At 37.6% G+C, this 19,088-nt stretch overlaps 2 protein-coding genes across 2 annotated transcripts in view; one reads left to right on the forward strand and one right to left on the reverse strand.

Annotated features, from left to right (window-relative positions):
- Positions 1-19,088, forward strand: part of LOC125839970 (non-specific lipid-transfer protein 2-like) — a 554,062-nt gene that overhangs the window by 27,402 nt on the left and 507,572 nt on the right. The gene's annotated exons all lie outside the window — the stretch shown is intronic.
- Positions 5,121-19,088, reverse strand: part of LOC125839888 (uncharacterized) — a 31,424-nt gene continuing 17,456 nt past the window's right edge. Inside the window, exons 4-10 of the mRNA XM_049518865.1 lie at positions 8,681-9,211; positions 8,513-8,581; positions 7,007-7,319; positions 6,720-6,919; positions 6,188-6,264; positions 5,450-5,636; positions 5,121-5,357 (exon numbers count right to left, since the gene is read on the reverse strand). Coding sequence (XP_049374822.1) covers positions 5,259-5,357; positions 5,450-5,636; positions 6,188-6,264; positions 6,720-6,919; positions 7,007-7,319; positions 8,513-8,581; positions 8,681-9,211 — 1,476 coding nt within the window. The 3' untranslated portion in view covers positions 5,121-5,258. The remainder of the gene's footprint in view (positions 5,358-5,449; positions 5,637-6,187; positions 6,265-6,719; positions 6,920-7,006; positions 7,320-8,512; positions 8,582-8,680; positions 9,212-19,088) is intronic.

Here is a 19,088-nt window from a genome sequence, read left to right on the forward strand (position 1 = left end):
TGAATTATTAGTTTCGTCTCTAAACTATTGACAGTTTTTAAAAACACTTTTTTTACTTACTTAATTGAAGTTACATACACCATGATCTTGCCACATAATATAACAAATGGCCTCAAATCCTTGTTTGTAGAAGCGTGAAACTTTTAATAAAAAGCCGAGAGAATTGGTGCCTTGTGTCTCGTGCGTTCAAGGCTTCAAGTAGGGGTGGACCCACCTTATGTCAAGGGTTCAAGCAGGGGCGAGGTGTCGACCGACACTGCTTCGTTGAAATTTTTTAATATTATCTATTTAAGAAAATCTAAAAAAATAAAAAAATATCCCTTCAAATAACATTAATGACACTGATTGAATATTTGAGTTTCTTGGCTCGTTGGTTTGCGGTGTGAATGGAATGGTCATTCGCCCCTGTGCGGCCAAGTTCGTATAGGAATTCGAACCTCCAACCTCCTATTTATAAGTCATATTAGGCTAAGATAAACCAATTGCACTAGAATATTAACTATCTCCAATGAGGCTATTATGAATACATTTCAAAATATGAAAACTTGCCGGGGTAAATTTTAGTTGTTTTATGTTTTATTAGTACGTTTTAAATTGTTTTGCTGTTCATTCGGAACTCATCCTCTTCTGTCTCAAATGCGGGAACACAGGGGAGGCACATCAGGGTGCCTTATGTCTCGTGCAGGAACATAACCATTATTGAGCCTTAGCTTGTGTATATATGAGTGCAATAAAGTATTTAAAACATGCTCTATATTCAAGGCTTTTCATCCTTTAATACAGATGTTGCTGGTCGGGGATCAGGTGAAGGAGGCTATTGAAAGCTACTATCTTGGAAAATGTGACGTATTTGCTTCCTGAGACTTTCTCAACGTGAAGAAGATTGTATGTGTGTACTGTGCTCGAACGATGTAGATAGTGAGAAGGATAAATTCTCAAATGGGATTAGTCTGACTCCAAGAATATTTAGCAATTATGAGTCTAGCAAGTCGTGGAGGTTTCGTTGCAGGTGGTGGTTGACACGTCACTTCAGCAAGAACATACTCATGCCAGATATTGCTTTAGATGATCGGGAGCTGTTGGCAGCTATGAAATGTTACCTTTCTGGATGCGAATTTATGTATGTTGTAATAAAGGTTAGAGAGTGTTTGGAAGGAACCAAGCAACTAGAAAATGGATTTTAGAAGAAGACCTTCTCACAATATCCAACAACTGGTCTTTGGTGTGACAAAATAATCATAAAATTTTCATACAAGTGTAAAATTTGGCTCTACATGTCAAAAGTGATAAAGCAATATAAGCAGCTCAATAATGGTTATGTTCTAACTTTTTCTATATATAAAAAGCTTCCATCCATTTGAGGCTCAAGACAAGTTAACTTATATAGCAAAGCTCTACTCTTCTTTATCCAGTGTCTTCCTTAAATGTGTTTTTTGGTGTTTAATTCCTCTCGACACTAGGATAGCATTATATTGTAATGACCCTCCTGGTCATTTCTGTGTCTTGCTTTCTGTGTGTCATTTAGGGCGTTCCTGTAGCGACCCCAAGTCATTTATGACTTCCTGGGACTGACAGTTAGGTCACCTGGTCGTTCGTTTGGTTATGGTGCGAGTTTTTGTATTTTGGAGCTTATGAACCTTGAACGATCATTTTCGATCAAAAGTTCAAGAAGATGACATCGAAATCCAATTATGACGATTCCATCACTCCGGAAGGGTCATTTTAGGCTAGTAGCATGGTCGGCATGACTCCCGAGGTTTTCAGTGTGAGTCGGTGCGATTAGGCGTTTTAACTTTAAGCCTAAGTTTGACTTTGGTCAACATTCTGAGTAAACGCGCTCGGATGAGAATTCCGTCAGCGCAGTTAGCTCCGGAATGTCAAGTTTGGTCTAGATTGACCTTTCTTTTGTGTCTCGAGATTTTTGATATTTTTCGGAGCTCTTTTGTGGTTTTTGACTTAAATTGACATTTGGGTGTGGGACCCACTTTTTATCAAGATGACCTCGTATGGAAATTTTGACTGTGCCATTGAGTCCAGAATATCGAATTTGATATGGTTGCATATCTCGTTTGCGTGCACGGGGTTCTTCGGAGCACCTCGTCGGAGTTTTTAAGTTTTAGGAAAATTTGCAGAAAATCTGCTATAAATGCAGAAATAACAGCAACATTTTTCCAAACTTCAAACCCTCATAACTCTCTCATCTTTCATCGGAATTAGGCGATTTAAAGTGAGGGAGTTTCGTATTGTTGGTGGCTTCGCTGTAGAGTGTTCGGAAGTTGTCGGGTGCACGTATTTTGAGGTAAATTTCGCGATAACTTGACTGCTGTACCCTTTTTCGAGCCTTTGTTTTTTGCATTCTTGTTTTGGTCATATCTCACTCATTTTAGCTCGGTTTTGGGTGATTCGAAGTCTCACGTGTTGGGAATTGTTGTGGCTTCATCGTAGAGTATTCAAGGAGTGCTGGGCACTTTTTGATTCTCGTTAGTTTCGAGTCTAGACTGTTGCATTGTTTTCTTTTAAGTGATTAAAGTGTGGTTTTTTTGCTTGTTGGGTTTTGCTGCGTTTTGAGCCCCGAATTGTGTTCCATTTTGGAACACAAGTTTGGGGTGCTGTTTTGGGTCTCTTGACGGAGTCAAATTCGAACAGTTCGGCGCGGGTCCCACGATTCCCGCTTTGACTCCAAAATTGACCCGTCTCCGTTTGTTGTGATTTTGGTGTCTAAATGACCGTAATAACATTGTGACTCTATTTTTGATAGCGGGGCAACATTTTGAGGCCGTTCGGATAGGGAAAGCTCCGGAGAAGTGATTTTGGAGCGCGTGTGATCGGCCTACAGGTAAGCTACGGTTTCCCTCTCTTAGATTGAGCTCGAGAATGTAAATGCATGTTGATTAGTTGGGATTTGGGTTGGGTAGTTATTGAATCATGTATAGGTGTTTAAAAATTATGTTTTCGGCCTATTTCGAGATTTATCGGGTAACTATGAGCATGCTTTGTGTTATTAATTGACCCTCCTCGCTATGTGGTGTGCTTGCATGCTTAATTACTCTTTATTTGAAGCTTATTGGGCCTTAGTTTAGGTTTGACTAGGGCTTGCCTTAGAAATACATGATTCGGATTCGATAGGCCTTAGTTTTGCCCCGATGTCGCTCGGCCAACTTAGATCCCTATAGATTGGAGTAGCAGACTTGAGTCTGATAGTTTGGGCCTTAGTTAGGCGATACGCTTGCTCCGACGATAGTTATCCTTATTTCCCTGATGTTACGACTTCACGAGTTAAGTCGGCGACGCTAGTTCTGCTTCGCGACTTGAATTTGATTTTCGATTAGATTCGATTCCAAGGACTTACATTGATTGGCTAAGTATGGACGGCGTTCCACGGACATTTATGAGCGTGGATCGATTAAGACTCTTTCAGCAGTTACATTGGCACATTTATAGAGCAGCTGGTTTAAGGTCCGGCCTCTATTGCGCAGTTACTTATATAGAGCATCCGGTTTAAGGTCCGGCCTCTATCGCTCAGATACTTATATATATAGAACAACCGGTTTAAGGTCCGGCCTCTATTGCCCAGATACTTATATAGAGCATTCGGTTAGAGTTCCGACCTTATATACTTGATATTTGTGATTGGTTACTTGGGTACTTATGGTGAGCATCCGGTTCGAGGTCCGGCCTTCAACTGTCAGATTCTACTAATTAGGGTTGAGGTTTTGGTTCGATGTTCTCCGTTCTTGGGTTCTTATATGCAATTCTCTTTAGTTATAGTTATTCTGTGTACTCGTCGGACTTATGGGGGTCCGTTCGGGTTTTTATTTAACTTGCGCACAAGTGTACCTTCTGGGCTTATGGGGGTCCAATTAGGTGTAGTTAGCTTATAGAATACTTTAGTTAGTTCTTTCTACACTCGTGTGCATTCCATTGTTAGTTAGATTTTCGTTCTTGACTTCGGTTTGTGTTATTCCTTCTTTTCATATTGCCTTTACTTTTTTAGTTCAGTCGGCCTATGATGCCTACTGGGTACATGTTGTTTTGGTACTCATGCTACGCTCTGCATCTGTTTCGTGATGCAGGTCCGAACACCAATGGCCAGCGTTGATCCAGTTTGGAGTAGTCTGATCCGAAGACGGGGGTGAGCACACGGCGTTTTGTACTATTTCAGTCTCCATCTGTATATATAGACTTGTCTTTTACCTTTCGAGACAATCCAGTCTATGTGGTCCACTTTTGGGACTTGTACTCGTTTTGCTAGTAGCTCTGTACTAGTGACTTACAGGTTCTGGGAGAGATCTTTATTTGTATATATGTTTTAGTTTGCTTCCGCCTATTTATGTTGTTATCTTAAATTTTGCCTACTCTTGTTTAGTTTCTGCCCTCAGACCCATTACTTGTTGTTCCGGGTTACGGGTTGGCTTACCTACTGGTGGGTTATAGTAGTTGCCATCATGATTCGAGGAGTCGGGTCGTGACATATATATTTAAGGAAATTATGCGTTGCACCTGATATATTTATACAAATGTGAATCTGAATGTAGTCGCAACTGTTTCTAAAAATCCCTTTAACACCTTGCTGAAGTTTCTCATTTAGCTTTTTTTCCCTATCTGCTTCTCCCAATCAGTAAAACAAAAACATATATAAGAGTTTACTACTAGCCATGTCCATATGTGTCTATTTGAGTGCTGTGTTGTGAAGACATATACAGTTTTAGATCATTTCTCACGGTTCATGATAGTTGATACCACAATGTCTCATGCCAACACTGAGTTTCTCAAACCAGCATTGATATAGTGGTACATATATACACACAAAAGGCAACTCCTGGTTCCATTTTCTTTTAACATTTTGGACATTATTGGGTTTTTACGTTTAATGTTCTGTGATTATAAGCAAATAGAAATGACTACGTATTTGATCATCAAAAGTTCAAAACCCTTCTAAAACCCAACACCTTACCCTGATCTTATGCTAGGCAACAAGTTTAATGATGAAAAAACAATAAAGTATTGTGAACAAGTTTTGTCTCAGAAAGAAGCTGCAGAGAACTGTCTGAAATACAGCCATACTACTACTACAAAGCTATAACCATACATTGGTTATAAAAAGCTTGACCATTTTCTGTTTTCTTATACGGAGGAAAAAGTCACGGAATGTTTAAGATGCTTTCAAGCATTAAGTCTATTCATTATGGCAAAACAGCAGATATTGAACAAAGGCTGCGCATAAGAAGAGAGAGCTTGAGTACTTAAGAATGCAGATTTCAATCTTCCTCCAAAACTATAGCAGAGGACAAGCACCTTTTCCCGACTCCGCTCAAGTTGGTTATTTCCCAACCTGTGCCTTCCTTGTAACGTTCAATCTGCAATCACAAAGAGGGGTATTGATTAATTGAACCATGTATGTAATGGAAGCTACGCATAGCAAGACAATGAAATAAATAATCTTATGTACCGTGTCTAGTACTTCATTATCAGATTGAGCCCCTCCAATGACATAAATGGACTCCTTTAGAGCAGAAGCAGTTACATAACCCCTTGAGTAGTTCATTTGTTCCCCAATCATCCATGTTCCACGACGGGGATCATATATCTCAACGCTTGGCATCATTTGAGACCCATCAGAGCCACCAAGTGCATATCTAAAGAGCAACCATGAAGCTAAAAGTGAATAACAAGAAGTAAAATGGGACAGGTCATGGACCATCCCCCTCCCCCCTAGTGATTCTTTAGACAATACACATCTCCTACTCTCGAAGATATAACATGGGACCAAAGATATAGAATGCAAAGAAGAGAGAAGAGGTCAACATACAACTTTCCCCCCAAAGGAACCAACGCATGATATGCTCTTTTTGTACTCATACTCTCAATTTTTGTCCAAGCATGTTCTCTGGGGTCAAACCTTTCAGCAGTCCTGAGGTGATAGCTAATAAGAAAGATGCTACAGGAGAACACAGCAGAAAACTGAAAAACAAGACTCAACTACTTTCACATGTGAAGATAATCTTCCGATTCAATGAAATAAAAGAAGTTGCAGATTTCTATCAGAACAACTTTAGCACTAAAAAGGACTGCGGTTTGGAAAACTACAAGCAACTCTCATTTCTCAGGTAATGAAGCCCAAATGTCAAGCTTTTTTGGGGCATACATTATAAAGAAATAAGAAAACAGCAATTCAGCAATAACTTACGCCAAATATTTGTCTCCATCAAATCCACCAACAGCATATAATGCACCATTGAGTTCTGTTGCTGCAAGAGAAAATCGCTGCATGAATGGTAGACAATCATGTCAGAGGAGATTATATTACCACTTTGAACAAGTAAGTCTAAACAATAGAACTAAATTGAAGCCTAGACTGTAAGCAAGGACAAGAAAGAGACAAATATTGTCTTTGTTTCCTAGTAATGAGATGAATTCACTCAGCCTCTGTAGTAAAATATGGCTAAACAATACATCATTTCATTTTGCAATTCTAACTAATTATTTCCCTCTACACTTTAAGGTCTTCTCCCTTGTGTATTTCTTCATACTACCTGACTGCTACTAAGGGATTGAACAGAAAGAAGAGACAGCAGCAAATCCATGGAAAACATGAAGATAAACGACCCCATAAAGACTTACTACCGAAATTAAGAGGATGAGAACAACATCCAAGGGTAATGCATATGAGCCTTCTTCAAAATATCACTATCGAAATGTAAGCAAGGAAAAGAATTAACCTTCTGCCACATGGATCGTGAAGGAATCCATTGACCTACTTGAGGATCATACATTTCAACTTCTGCAAAGTATTCAGTCCCATTTCCACCACCCATTGCAAATATCTTGTCCTTCAAAGTAGCTCCAGATAAGTTACTGTTTCTCTTTTTCAAATTAGAATGCACAGTCCACATATCATTGGCTGGGTTATATGATTCAACTTCACAAGAATAGAGTGGCATCAGTTTCAGAAACTTTAAGAGAAAGGGGGAGGAGGGTATGTGAAGGGAGGGACTACTGGCATTACCTGTGTTGTCCCACAACTTCTTGAATTTTCCACCAAATACATAGACTTCTCTACTCAGATTTGCAATTGCAAAATACGACCGAAATGAACTCATTGGCCTAAGTGGCTTAAAAATATCAGTCAACGGTGAGTACAAGTCCAAGGCCGATAGCCAGTTATTACCATCAAATCCTCCAGCTAGGATGATTGACTCATCACAGACTATTTCGTCTGACTCTACCACATTTTCACTATCATGTGTACGAGAGGGATTTGTGGACTCCAACATCAAACATCTACCTTTTAGCAGTTTGATTTCTTCTTGTGCATTAGTCTGAATTCCATGTGAAGACAAGGAAATAACAAAGGGGGAAAACATCAGATTTTCACTTCTGCAGACACATCATGTATTCAGGTAGGTATAGAGAATACAAAAATCAGTAAATCATTTAGAAAGAGAACAGACACAATATGAAGCATCAAATTGGACGATTATTGAAATCCTTGAAATCGGCGTAAGAATACAATCATCAATTATCACTGATACATACATCTAATTTTCAATTTGATAAAACCTTATGAATCAAGAACCTAAGGTGTTTCCCTTTTGGTCATTTTCAAATGGTTGTGCAATTGGATTTGTAAAACTTCTCAAGGGACATTTTCTGATATCCCCCAAACAAACAATAAGAGTGTCCTAAACATGGAAAGGTCTGTATAGGATGCAGAGACTTCTACCAAGTACGATATTTGCATAAGCAAACTTATACCCAACCCTGAAGAGTCTCCGAAAATAAAATGAATAATCACTCTTGTGAACAGATTGCACAGACTTCTGGGCAGCATTCCTTACTGTATAAGATGTATATTTATAATAATAATCCCCTCTCTGAACAATAAAAGAATGTTCAGAAAAGCCACCTCCACACAGATCAGCTCTATCCCTCGGATAAAGCAGATCTATCCCTCGGATAAAGCGGATAATCTCTCCTATAAATATTCAATTTCTATTAGTTTGTTTATTAACTCTTTGTACAGTAAATAGCAACTAATGTTCAATAATAGTTTTCCCTGCCAAGTTATATACCTGAAATTATATGATAATAATCTTATTATTTCCTCTTTTAGAAATCATACTAACATTTCTTTGGTATATCATCCTGAATCTTGAAGTCACCAAATTCTATGGCTTATTATCATGATTTCATCTACTTTAAAAGAAGAAGCAGAATCTCAAACTCTTTTCTGAATTTGTTTATCTTGTTCGATGACTACCTACTAATAAGCTCTGATAGTCCTAATTTTGCTACAAAATTCCTTTTTATCACCTATTGATATCTTAGTACTAAAAGATCCTACTTTGTTTGCAGATCTTATTCCAACGTGCTCCTTCTATCCTCCCCAGTCCCCCTCCCAACATAAATATAAAGACGAGGAAAATTTTAAAAAAATTGTCACTCTTCCAATGTTTTAGCATAGAATAGATATGTCACCATAAGACCGACATTATACAGAGATAAGGTTTACCAGCTTCTTCTCCAGGCCAGTCATTTTTTGGGTGTGCTGTTCCTTAAAAGCATTCAGTTCTTTCAGCAGCTGCAACAACAGAGATATTGAAGTCATATAAGAATATCTAGAGCAGAAATAGTATCATGGTTAATGATAATTGGCACATATTACAAGAAGATGAAGAACCTGAGCTACAAAAAGAGGATAACCAGCCAAGTCACAATTGCCTTCTTCATTCTTCTCTTCTCCAGGAGGCTGTGGTTCCATAAAACCTGCTTGATCAATCCTTGCATCATTATAACTTATCCCTTCATTGGTGTTTTCCTCTGCATGCCCGTTTCTGGAGAGCGCTGGCCATTCACGATCAAGAGCTATTTCTTTAAGTTTCATGTATATAAAACTCTTCTCATCCAATGCAGCTTGAGAATCAATGGAACTGGATGGCTTATTTTCCAAGTTTTGTGGTTCAGAAGATCTATTTTCTGCTCTCTTGTTCTTTGCAGGTGAACTTTGGATTATATTTCTCCGGAGTTCTGGATAATGTGGTGTGCTACTCGGAGCATATGCAAGAGATGAGAGTTGCGAGATCAATTTACTAGATTGAGTATGATCTAGCTCAAACCAGAAATGATGCTGCTTAAAATAGTTATCCTTAATTATTGGTCTAAACATATCTTCTTGCAGTGGTACACAATGCAGACGGACACGTATCTGAACCTTCAAAAGAAAAAGTGAAGTTTCAGTAGAATAATCCTAACAGAGCACGTACCATTGTGGTAAATATGGATAAGTCATGTTCAGTCAATTTAGGCTTTAAGTTTGTAAAGTTTATTATTCAGTTATGTAGGTCACGTAAGTTTATCTGTTCCTATTCTCTATAAGTTAGGTTAGCACGATCTGTTTTGTTAGCGCTATATAAAAACTCCATTGGAGGCTCATTAATAAACATACAATATCATTCTACTTCTGTGAATTTATATGGTATCAGCGCCAATATACTCTAACGAGTACGCCATCCAAGATCCAATAAAAAAATTTCTGCGCACAAATACCCCCTTCCACCTCTGTGGTTACTGCCGACGCAGCTCCAGTCCTCAAACATCTGATTCAATTCAACCCCTCCTCACAGCTGCCCATTAAATTGTCTGGCAGCGACAGTTTTACCATCTGGAAGGCCCAGATTGCCATGCTGCTTCATGGCCATGACCTCTATGTTCATCTTGACGGCACTAAATTGTCCCCTCCTGAAACAGTCACCACTAATGGCCTTGAGACTGCCAACCCCGAGTACAAGGATTGGTCTGCACGCACCTCCAAAGCTGTGTACGATCAACTTCACACTTCCTTTGCGAACAAATCGCAAACCCGCATCTTCAGCTTTCGTCACCATCTCAATCAAGTCAGCAAAGACCACAAATCAATTGCTGAATATATGCGAGAGATTTGCTCACTCCGATGAACTCGCCACAGCAGGTTCACCCGTCAATAACAAAGAACTCGTGGTGAAAATATAGAGTGGCCTTGGGCCAGAGTTCTATGAGATCGCAGCGGCCATACGAGCATGTGACTCTCCAATAAGCTGTGAGGAACTCTTTGATAAGCTTCTGGATCATGAACTATTAATCAAACATGAGGATCTCAAGAGGACTACCACCTAGGTCACTACAGTTGTTGCTCAATGTGTGACCAATCTGTTGGGGTTTATTTGCCCTGAGTTTCTTACCATAAATATGTTTTCCTTTTTGGAAAAAGTTTTGGATTGGCTAGTCCTTTTCTTGTAGGAAAAGGTTTAGGACTCTATAAATAGAGGTTTGTTTCTTCTAACTTAATCAACATTCACAATGTAGTCTTAAGGGATTTGAGAGTTTTGGTTAGGGGGAGAATTTGTGGGTCACAAGCTTGATACGTTATCACTTGTGTGAACCTCCCATGTATTCCGAGTGAATTGGTTGAGGTTATTTCTCTCTATATTTTGTACTCTCATGTTTATATAGTGGATTGCTCATCTCCTTTGTGGACGTAGGTCGATTGACCGAACCGCATTAAATCTTTGTGTCTTTTGGTATATTTCTCGTTTGTCTTCTTACTCGTGGTCTTTCGAGGTTTGCTTTGCTAGCTTCTGCATTACACCTAATTATTTTCAATCCTAACAATCCTCCATCAGCCCCACGCCACAATCGACGCCCGCCCAACAATAATAATTGGTGTCCCCAAAATAAGCAACACTTCCCAGCATCCCATGGATAATTCTCAGTGGCGCAACTTCCCACACCAATCTTCACGAGTCCGTTGTCAACTTTGTGACAAATTTGGACATACGGCAAGTGTTTGCCGCTCCTGGTCCCATAACTACTTTGAAGCAAAAGAAAATTTTTGTTGCACAAACAACGCCAAATGACCCCTGGATTCTCGATTCAGGTGTGTCTCACCATATTACCTATGATACCAACTCTCTCCGCAATGTTCAGGACCTCAAAGGGATCGAGGAAGTGACAATGGGTAACGGTAATGTGATTCCAATTACTCAAATTGGTACCACTCATTTAAATGCTTCAAATACTGCTTTCAAACTCTCTAATATTTTGTGTGCTCCCGCTATCAAATGCAAACTTGTTTCAGCGCATCCGTTTTGCAAAGATAATCTAACCTCAATAGAATTTTTTCCTTTAAAATATCTTGTGAAGGATCTGACTACGAGAATGTTAGCATGATGTAAATCTAAATAATTGTATATATTTATATAATTATATAGTGATATAAATTAGCATGATCATATAGATTTGTTGTAGAATCAAAGGAATAAATATTGTGATAGAATAGCTGATTTGGAGGGATAGCAAAGCAGATTTAGAGGGATTGCAGATTTGTAGAGATAAAATAGTTAATCTTTAGGGATATGAATGACGGATCTTTAGAGATGTGTAATCTTTATTCTCTCTAAATAATGGAAATACTCTCTCACTTTGAGAGGCATTCAACATAAAATTGACATAGTATTAGAGCCTTCTCTTGGCTGTCTTGTTTCATAGAGTCATTTGTGGTTGCTTCTAAATTTTTTTTGAAAACCTTGGATTTTTGTTGACTGTTTGTCGACAATCAATCCTACCACCTAGGACTTTTATTCTTGGTCATTCTAGTTGCTTTCTTGAGTCTTTGTAGTTTTCATAGCTATTCAACAACATGAATTCACATCACTTTGAATCCTTCAGTATTCGTGTCACGTCCCGAGCCTACACCCTGGACGTGGCCGGCACCCGAAGACCATTGCTGGCCCCAAGCGAACCCTTGGCCTAGCTTACTTGACTCAACGGAAGACTTAAACTAAACAAATATAAGTTCATATAATAAACTGGAATGTTATAAAGGAACATTCAATTGGCCATTAAGGCAAACTCAAGTCTCAACATGGAATAACGACAATGAAAAGACTAAAAACTAACATCTGACTGTCTATGAAGCCTCTAATAACAACTGAGATGGATGTTGGGATAGACCCCACAACATCCTAATAAACTAAACTAGAAAGCAATGAAATGGATCCTTCGAAAAGCAATGAGGCTCACCAACAGACTCTGGACAGCTCACTGGATCAACGACGCATTGGGATGTCGATCCTAGTTACCTGTGTCTGCATCATAATACGATGCAAGCCAACTGACATCAGTACATTGAATGTACCAGTATGCGAGTTGGAATGCTAAAAATAACATAGGCTAGAAAGAATATGAGAGAAACTGAAGAACTTACCTGGCTCAACTCAACTCAACATGACTGAACTCATTTCAATATAAAGCAGTTTAAAAGCAAGTGCAATATAAAGAAAAACTGTTTAAAAACATGATATCAACTCTGTGTGTATGCAAGATACAAATAACTCTGAGATGTATTTTAAAATACAATAAACTGATTTATATAAAATATACAATAACTTCTGTGGGAGTTTCTCCAACCGACAACCATCACTTAAAAACTATAGTGATGATACATCGATCTTCCTCACGCTGCCAGCGCATCCTATACCTGGCCAAATGTATAGGACCTGAATTGCCTAATGGATCCACTAGTCTATTTCGAAAAGGGTTCATCTAAAAAAGTATGACCCTTTTGGTACCCATAATGGCTACATGGTTTAAGGGGGCTAATAGTTGTATGAACTCTTCCCCATCGGTGCTCAATACTACTCCCAAAAATGTACTAGCTCTTTATGTTTAAAAACATACTTCTTATGTGATTTGAGATTAGTGCTCAAAAACTTAGGTCAAAGGCTATCATGGAAAATCTATGTTTCCCTGCTTGCTTCATTTAGAAAGCTATTACTCTTTTCTGAAAACTAGCCGAAGGATCTTTGGAAATCTCAGTTTCCGTTCTTAGTTAAATGTGAAAAACATTTAAAATCTCTTTGGGAATACTTAGTCTCCCTATACTTTTGAAGAAATGAACTTCAAACTTTACCTTTTACTATTTGCTTAACTTCAAACTTAAGTCTTAAAACAAGTTAAAACGTTTGTAAAAGACTTATGAAAACTTGAAATGAACTTCTCATACTTGACTTTTGACTTTGATCATAACTCTTGCTTGAATTGACTCTTAACTGATCCTTGAATTGAATTATGGATTCAAGGTTTATGATTTATGTTTGGAAAGATCTCTTGATGTTTAGGAATGATTTCGAATAGCTAAACTTGAGAAAAGTTACGAAATCACCGTCTTGGAACATGTCCACGACGCGGAGGTGTTTTAAATGATTACTCGTGAAATTAAATTTTGAGACAGAGGAGTCCGCGTCCTTTCCACGACGCAGAGCAGATTTTTTATTCACTGTGGGAACAAGTCTGTGACGCGGACTTGTTTCATGAACCTTACTCGACTTTTTCCTTCTTCGTTTTTTCAGCCTCAACCCACCTAAATTCGATCATCTTCCTCAAATTCATTTTAGATCCCGATACCCAGTGTATGTACTCAAGAACCTAACTCAAAGTAACTCTAAAACACAACGTAAAGATCTCGGAAACTCCACAATTCAACCCAATTCAAGAACAACATTCAAATTCAAGAATTCATGTCAAGAACATCAACTTTCAAACTCTTTTAGGATGAATTGTGCTGAAACTAAACATGTTTGGCACGCGGGTGAATGAACCCAACGCTATGAGAGACTCACATACCTTGTAGGATAAATTCCTTGGCGATTCCACAACCAAAATCGATCGTTCTTGGCAAATCTTGCTTTTCCTCTTCTCCTTTCTCTTGCGTTCTTTCTCCAAAAGCCCTAACTCTATTTCTCAAAAGCGTAAACTGAACTAACTCAGTCTTGACCCCACTTAATTTACTAAAAACGGATTTAATTAATTGGGTAAGGAAAAGACCAAACTACCCCTTTTTAAATTCCGGATTGGGCATTTCTTTATTTGAACAGCCCAACTTCCAATGAACATAATTCACTCATACGAACTCGGAATCGTGAAAAATCAACTGAGTTGGAAAGATAAATCCAAGAGCTTTCCAACCATATTTGGAACTACACCTAACTCATCCTGAGCTAGGAGTTATGGTCGATTGAAGTTGACCAAAATTTCAACTTTACATTACTTAAAAATTTCCAGATTTCCTTGTACTTTCCAAAAATGATTATTTCATGTTCTTAGATTCTTTCTAGCTATTTCAAGTTGCGAGATGTTACAGTTCGTTTCACTGAAAATAATATTCTTCTTGGGAGTTTCAGTTTCAGTTATTTGTCATCGGCAAAGAACTATGGGGCCATATAGATAGAAGTGATCCTGCACCTACTGATACAACAAAGTTAGGTGAATGGAAGATTAAAGATGCTCGGGTGATGACATGGATTCTAGGGTCAATTGACCCTCTTATTGTTCTTAATATCAGGCCATACAGATTACTTACAAAAGGTTTACGACCAAGATAATAGCGCAAGACGCTTTCAGTTAGAGTATGAAATTTCTAATTACCCTCAAGGAAGTCTTTCTGTTCAGGATTATTTTTCTGGATTTCATGGGCTGAATTTACAGATATTGTTTATGCCAAAATACCTACTGAATCTTTATCTGTGATTCAGGCAGTTCATGAGCAAAGCAAGCGAGACCAATTTTTGATGAAGTTATGCTCCGACTTTGAGAGTGTTCGCTCTAACTTGATGAATCGTGACCCGTCTCCCTCTTTGGATGTTTGCTTTAGGGAGTTACTTCGTGAAGAGCAACGTCTTGTCACACAAAATGCTTTCAAGAAAGAAAATTGTTAGAACATGAATAGGTTTATACAATCCTATTAGAATAGGAATAGGTTTATACAATTATATTAGAATAGGAATATGAATACTAATAGAAATAGGAATAGTAAATAGTATCCTACTTGGACAGTATTGTATTCTAGTGTCTATAAATAGGGTCTCAATGTAATAATATAAACACAACAATAATTCAATAATATTCTTTTCCTATATTTCTCACATGGTATCAGAGCGTCTACGATCTTGGTAAACAATCAAAGAGCTTCCGCTGCCGGCGGGCGGCTATTATCCATATATGTCGCCCGTCCGGCCAATGATTATGTTAGCAAAAGTTAGGTCACCGTGTATCTTTCCGGTGACTATTTTCTCATATCTAATTTGTGTAGCACCGTGCTATCATTCCGGTGACTACTTTCTTATATCTAATTTGTATAGCACCATGACATCATTTCGGTGACTACTTTTTCATATTTAATTTATGTAGCACCGTTCATCATTCCGGTGACTACTTTTTCATATTTAATTTATGTAGCACCATGGCCATCATTCTAGTGACTACTTTTTCATATTTAATTTGTGTAGCATCGTGCCATCCTTCCGGTGACTACCTTTTTCGCATATTTTATTTGTATAGCACTGTGCATCTTTACGGACTACTTCTCATATTTAATTTGTGTAGTACTGTTGATTTTTTCTGAATTACTTTCTCATATCTGAGTTGCATAGCACCGTGTGTCTTTTCGGTGACTCCTCAGATTTGATTTGCATAGTTCCATTCGTCTTTCTGGTGACTCCTCAAATCTGATTTGTGTAGGGTTGTGCCATCATTCCGACCCTACCCATATAATTTTATTTCTTAGATTGTGACCACTTTCAGCCATCAAATCTAATACTCCGACATATGAGCATGTTCCGACCAATTTTTCAGTGACTTTCTTGTTTAATATTGACTCATCTATTGATTCCAACATGATCCATATACTTTATACTAGATTTTGAGCACTTTTTTTCTCGGGGGGAGTTTAGTAGCCTTGTATGTCGATTATGTAAGTCACTCTATGGTTTGAAACAGTCTTTGCAAGTTTAGTTTGGGAAGTTCAACACTGTAATTTTATCACTCTGTGTTTTTTGATCGACATTATGCATCAAATTCAGTATTTCATGAGAAGATTAAGCATATTGAGATTGACTAACATTATGCATCAAATCCAGTATTTAATGAGAAGACAAGCACATTGAGATTGACTGTCAATTTTGTGAAATCGACTGATCAACTTGTAGATATCTTACTAAGCCCCTTATCGATCCTCGTATTAATTACATTTGTAACAAGCTAGGTACATGAATATTATGCACTAGCTTGAGGGGGAGTGTTAAAATATGAATAGGTTTATACAATCCTATTAGAATAGGAATAGGTTTATACAATCCTATTAGAATATGAATAAGTTTATACAATCCTATTTAAAATGGGAATAAGAATACAAATAGAAATAGGAATAGTAAATAGTATCCTGCTTGGAAAGGATTGTATTCTAGTGTCTATAAATAGGGTCTCAATGTAACAATGTAGATACAACAACAATTCAATAATATTATTTTTCTATATTTCTCACAAAAATGATATCAATGTTGCATTTGCTGCTCAAGATAAAGGAAAGGGCAGGGATATGACTAGAACTCAATGCTACAGTTGCAAGGAATATGGTCATATTGCTAGCAATGGTAGCAAGAAGTTCTGTAATTATTGTAAACAATAAGGACACATTATCATAGAGTGTCCCACGTACCCTCAAAATCGTAGGGTGAATGTTTTTCAAGCTGGGATAAATAGTTCCACTATTGATAACTCATCTTCAGGACAAGTTCTTACTCCTGAAATGGTACAACAAATGATCGTGTCAGCCATTTCAGCATTGGGATTACAAGGTAATGATGTTACATCTAATTTTTGGATTGTTGATTCAGTTGCTTCCAATCATATGACCAACTCAACGACCATCCTAAAAAATGTTCGTAAGTATCAAGGTCCATCACAAATACTGATTGCCAATGGTAGTAATTTACCCATTACCAAGGTTGGGGACATTACTCCAATTTTCAAGAATGTTTTTGTTTCACCAAAGCTCTCAACTAGTCTTATTTTAATTGGACAATCTGTAGATAACAATTGTGATGTGATTTTTTCTCGTAATAGTTGTCTTGTACAGGATCAGGTGTTAGGGACGATAATCGTGCAGGGGCCTAAAGTTGGACGATTGTTTCCTATACACTTTTCCATTCCTCCTGTTCGATCTTTTGATTGTACTTCTACTGCTAGTAAGACTGAGGTTTGGCATAAGCGTCTAGGACATCAAAATTCTGTTGTGTTGTCTCATTTATCAAATTCTGGTTTATTGGAAAATAAAAATCAATTTTCAATTGCTTCCATTGATTGTTTTACTTGTAAATTAGGCAAAAGTAAAACTCTTCCTTTTCCTAATTTTAGTAGTCGTGCTACAAAGTGTTTTGATGTCATTCATAGTGATGTTTGGGGAATTTCACCAATTATTTCTCATACTTATTTCAAATACTTTGTGACATTCATAGGTGATTATAGTCGGTTTACGTGGGTGTATTTTCTTCGATCCAAATCTGAGGTATTTTCCATGTTCAAGACATTTTTGGCTTACATTGAGACTCAATTTTCTACGTGCATCAAATTATTAAGATCTGATTCTGGTGGAGAATATATGTCTTATGAATTCAAAAAAATCTTACTTGACAAAGGAATTGTCTCACGACACTCTTGCCCATATACACCACAATAAAATGGAGTTGTTGAACCTAAAAATCACATTCTTTTAGATGTCACTCGTACTTTATTGATTGAGTCCTATGTACCATCTAAATACTGGGTGGGAGCTGTGTACTGTTGTCTATTTAATTAACAGATTGCCATCTAAAGTGCTAAATCTTGAGTCTCCATATTTTCGTCTTTATCACCAAAATCCTAACTATAGTGATTTTCATACATTTGGTTGTGTTTGTTTTGTGCATTTGCCTCCTTCGCACGCAATAAACTTTTTGTACAGTCTACTAAATGTGCTTTTATGGGTTATAATACTTCACAAAAAGTTTTATTCTCTATGATCCATATTCTCATAAATTTCGTATTTCTAGAAATGTTATTTTCTTTGAGAATCATTATTTCTTTCCTATGATTGTAGATTCATCTTCTGCTTCTCCTCTTCTTCCTACTTTTGAGTATTTATCATCTTCTTTTAAGAGGTTCAAACCTGGATTTGTGTATGAATGACATCGGTCAACATTATCATATCCCAACACTGATCCACCGCCTGAAACTGTACCACAATTAGAATTTGAGAATTCTTCAAGATCTGGTCCTCTTAAGCCTACTCGGTGATCTACCATAGTATCTCGTACTCCCAATTGGTATGGTTTTTCCTCTACTTTATCCAACATTTTTGTTCCAACTTTTTACTCACAAGCTTGGAGGCATGAATGTTGGCAGAAAGCAATGGAGGAAGAACTTTTGGCTCTTAAAGAAAATGACATATGGGACATTATTTCATGTCCTTCAAATGTCCGCCTATTAGATGTAAATGGGTTTATTCACTCAAACTTCATTCTGATGGAACTCTTGATCGATACAAAGCTCGATTGGTTATTCTTGGTAACATACAAGAGTATGAGGTGGACTATGAAGAGACTTTTGCACCCGTAGCAAAAATGACTATGGTGCGAACTATTATTGCCATTGTTGCTTCACAAAACTGGTCTCTTTATCAAATGGATGTCAAAAATGCTTTTCTCCATGGTGATCTCAAAGAAGATATTTATATGAAACCTCACATGGTTTGTTCTCATCGCCTACATCAGATGTATGCAAGTTGAAGTGGTCTTTGTATGGATTATTTGATATCTGGTACTTTGCTACAATTTTCTTTTGAGCAGAGCAAATATGACTCATCTTTGTTTCTTCGAAAAACATCTACATGTTGTGTTCTTCTTTTGGTGTATGTAGATGACATTATTATCACAGGAATCGATTCTTCACTAATCACTAGCCTCCAACAACAGCTTAAAGATTCTTTTCATATGAAAGATCTTGGTACTCTTACATATTTTTTGGGTTTGGAAGTTCATAATGTTTCTTAGGTGTGTTTCTAAACAGACACAAATATACTCGGGATCTGATTTCTTTGGCTGGTATTCAAGATTCCTCCTCTGTAGATACCCCATTGGAATTGAATGTGAAGTATCATCGTGAGGAAGACGATCTTTTTCCTGATCCAACTATGTTTCGACAATTAGTTGGGAGTCTAAATTACCTTACTATTACTCGGC

The sequence above is a fragment of the Solanum verrucosum genome, unplaced genomic scaffold, assembly GCF_900185275.1.
Source record: "Solanum verrucosum unplaced genomic scaffold, falcon-dt-bn FXZP01000177.1, whole genome shotgun sequence".
Classification (NCBI taxonomy): Eukaryota; Viridiplantae; Streptophyta; class Magnoliopsida; order Solanales; family Solanaceae; genus Solanum; species Solanum verrucosum.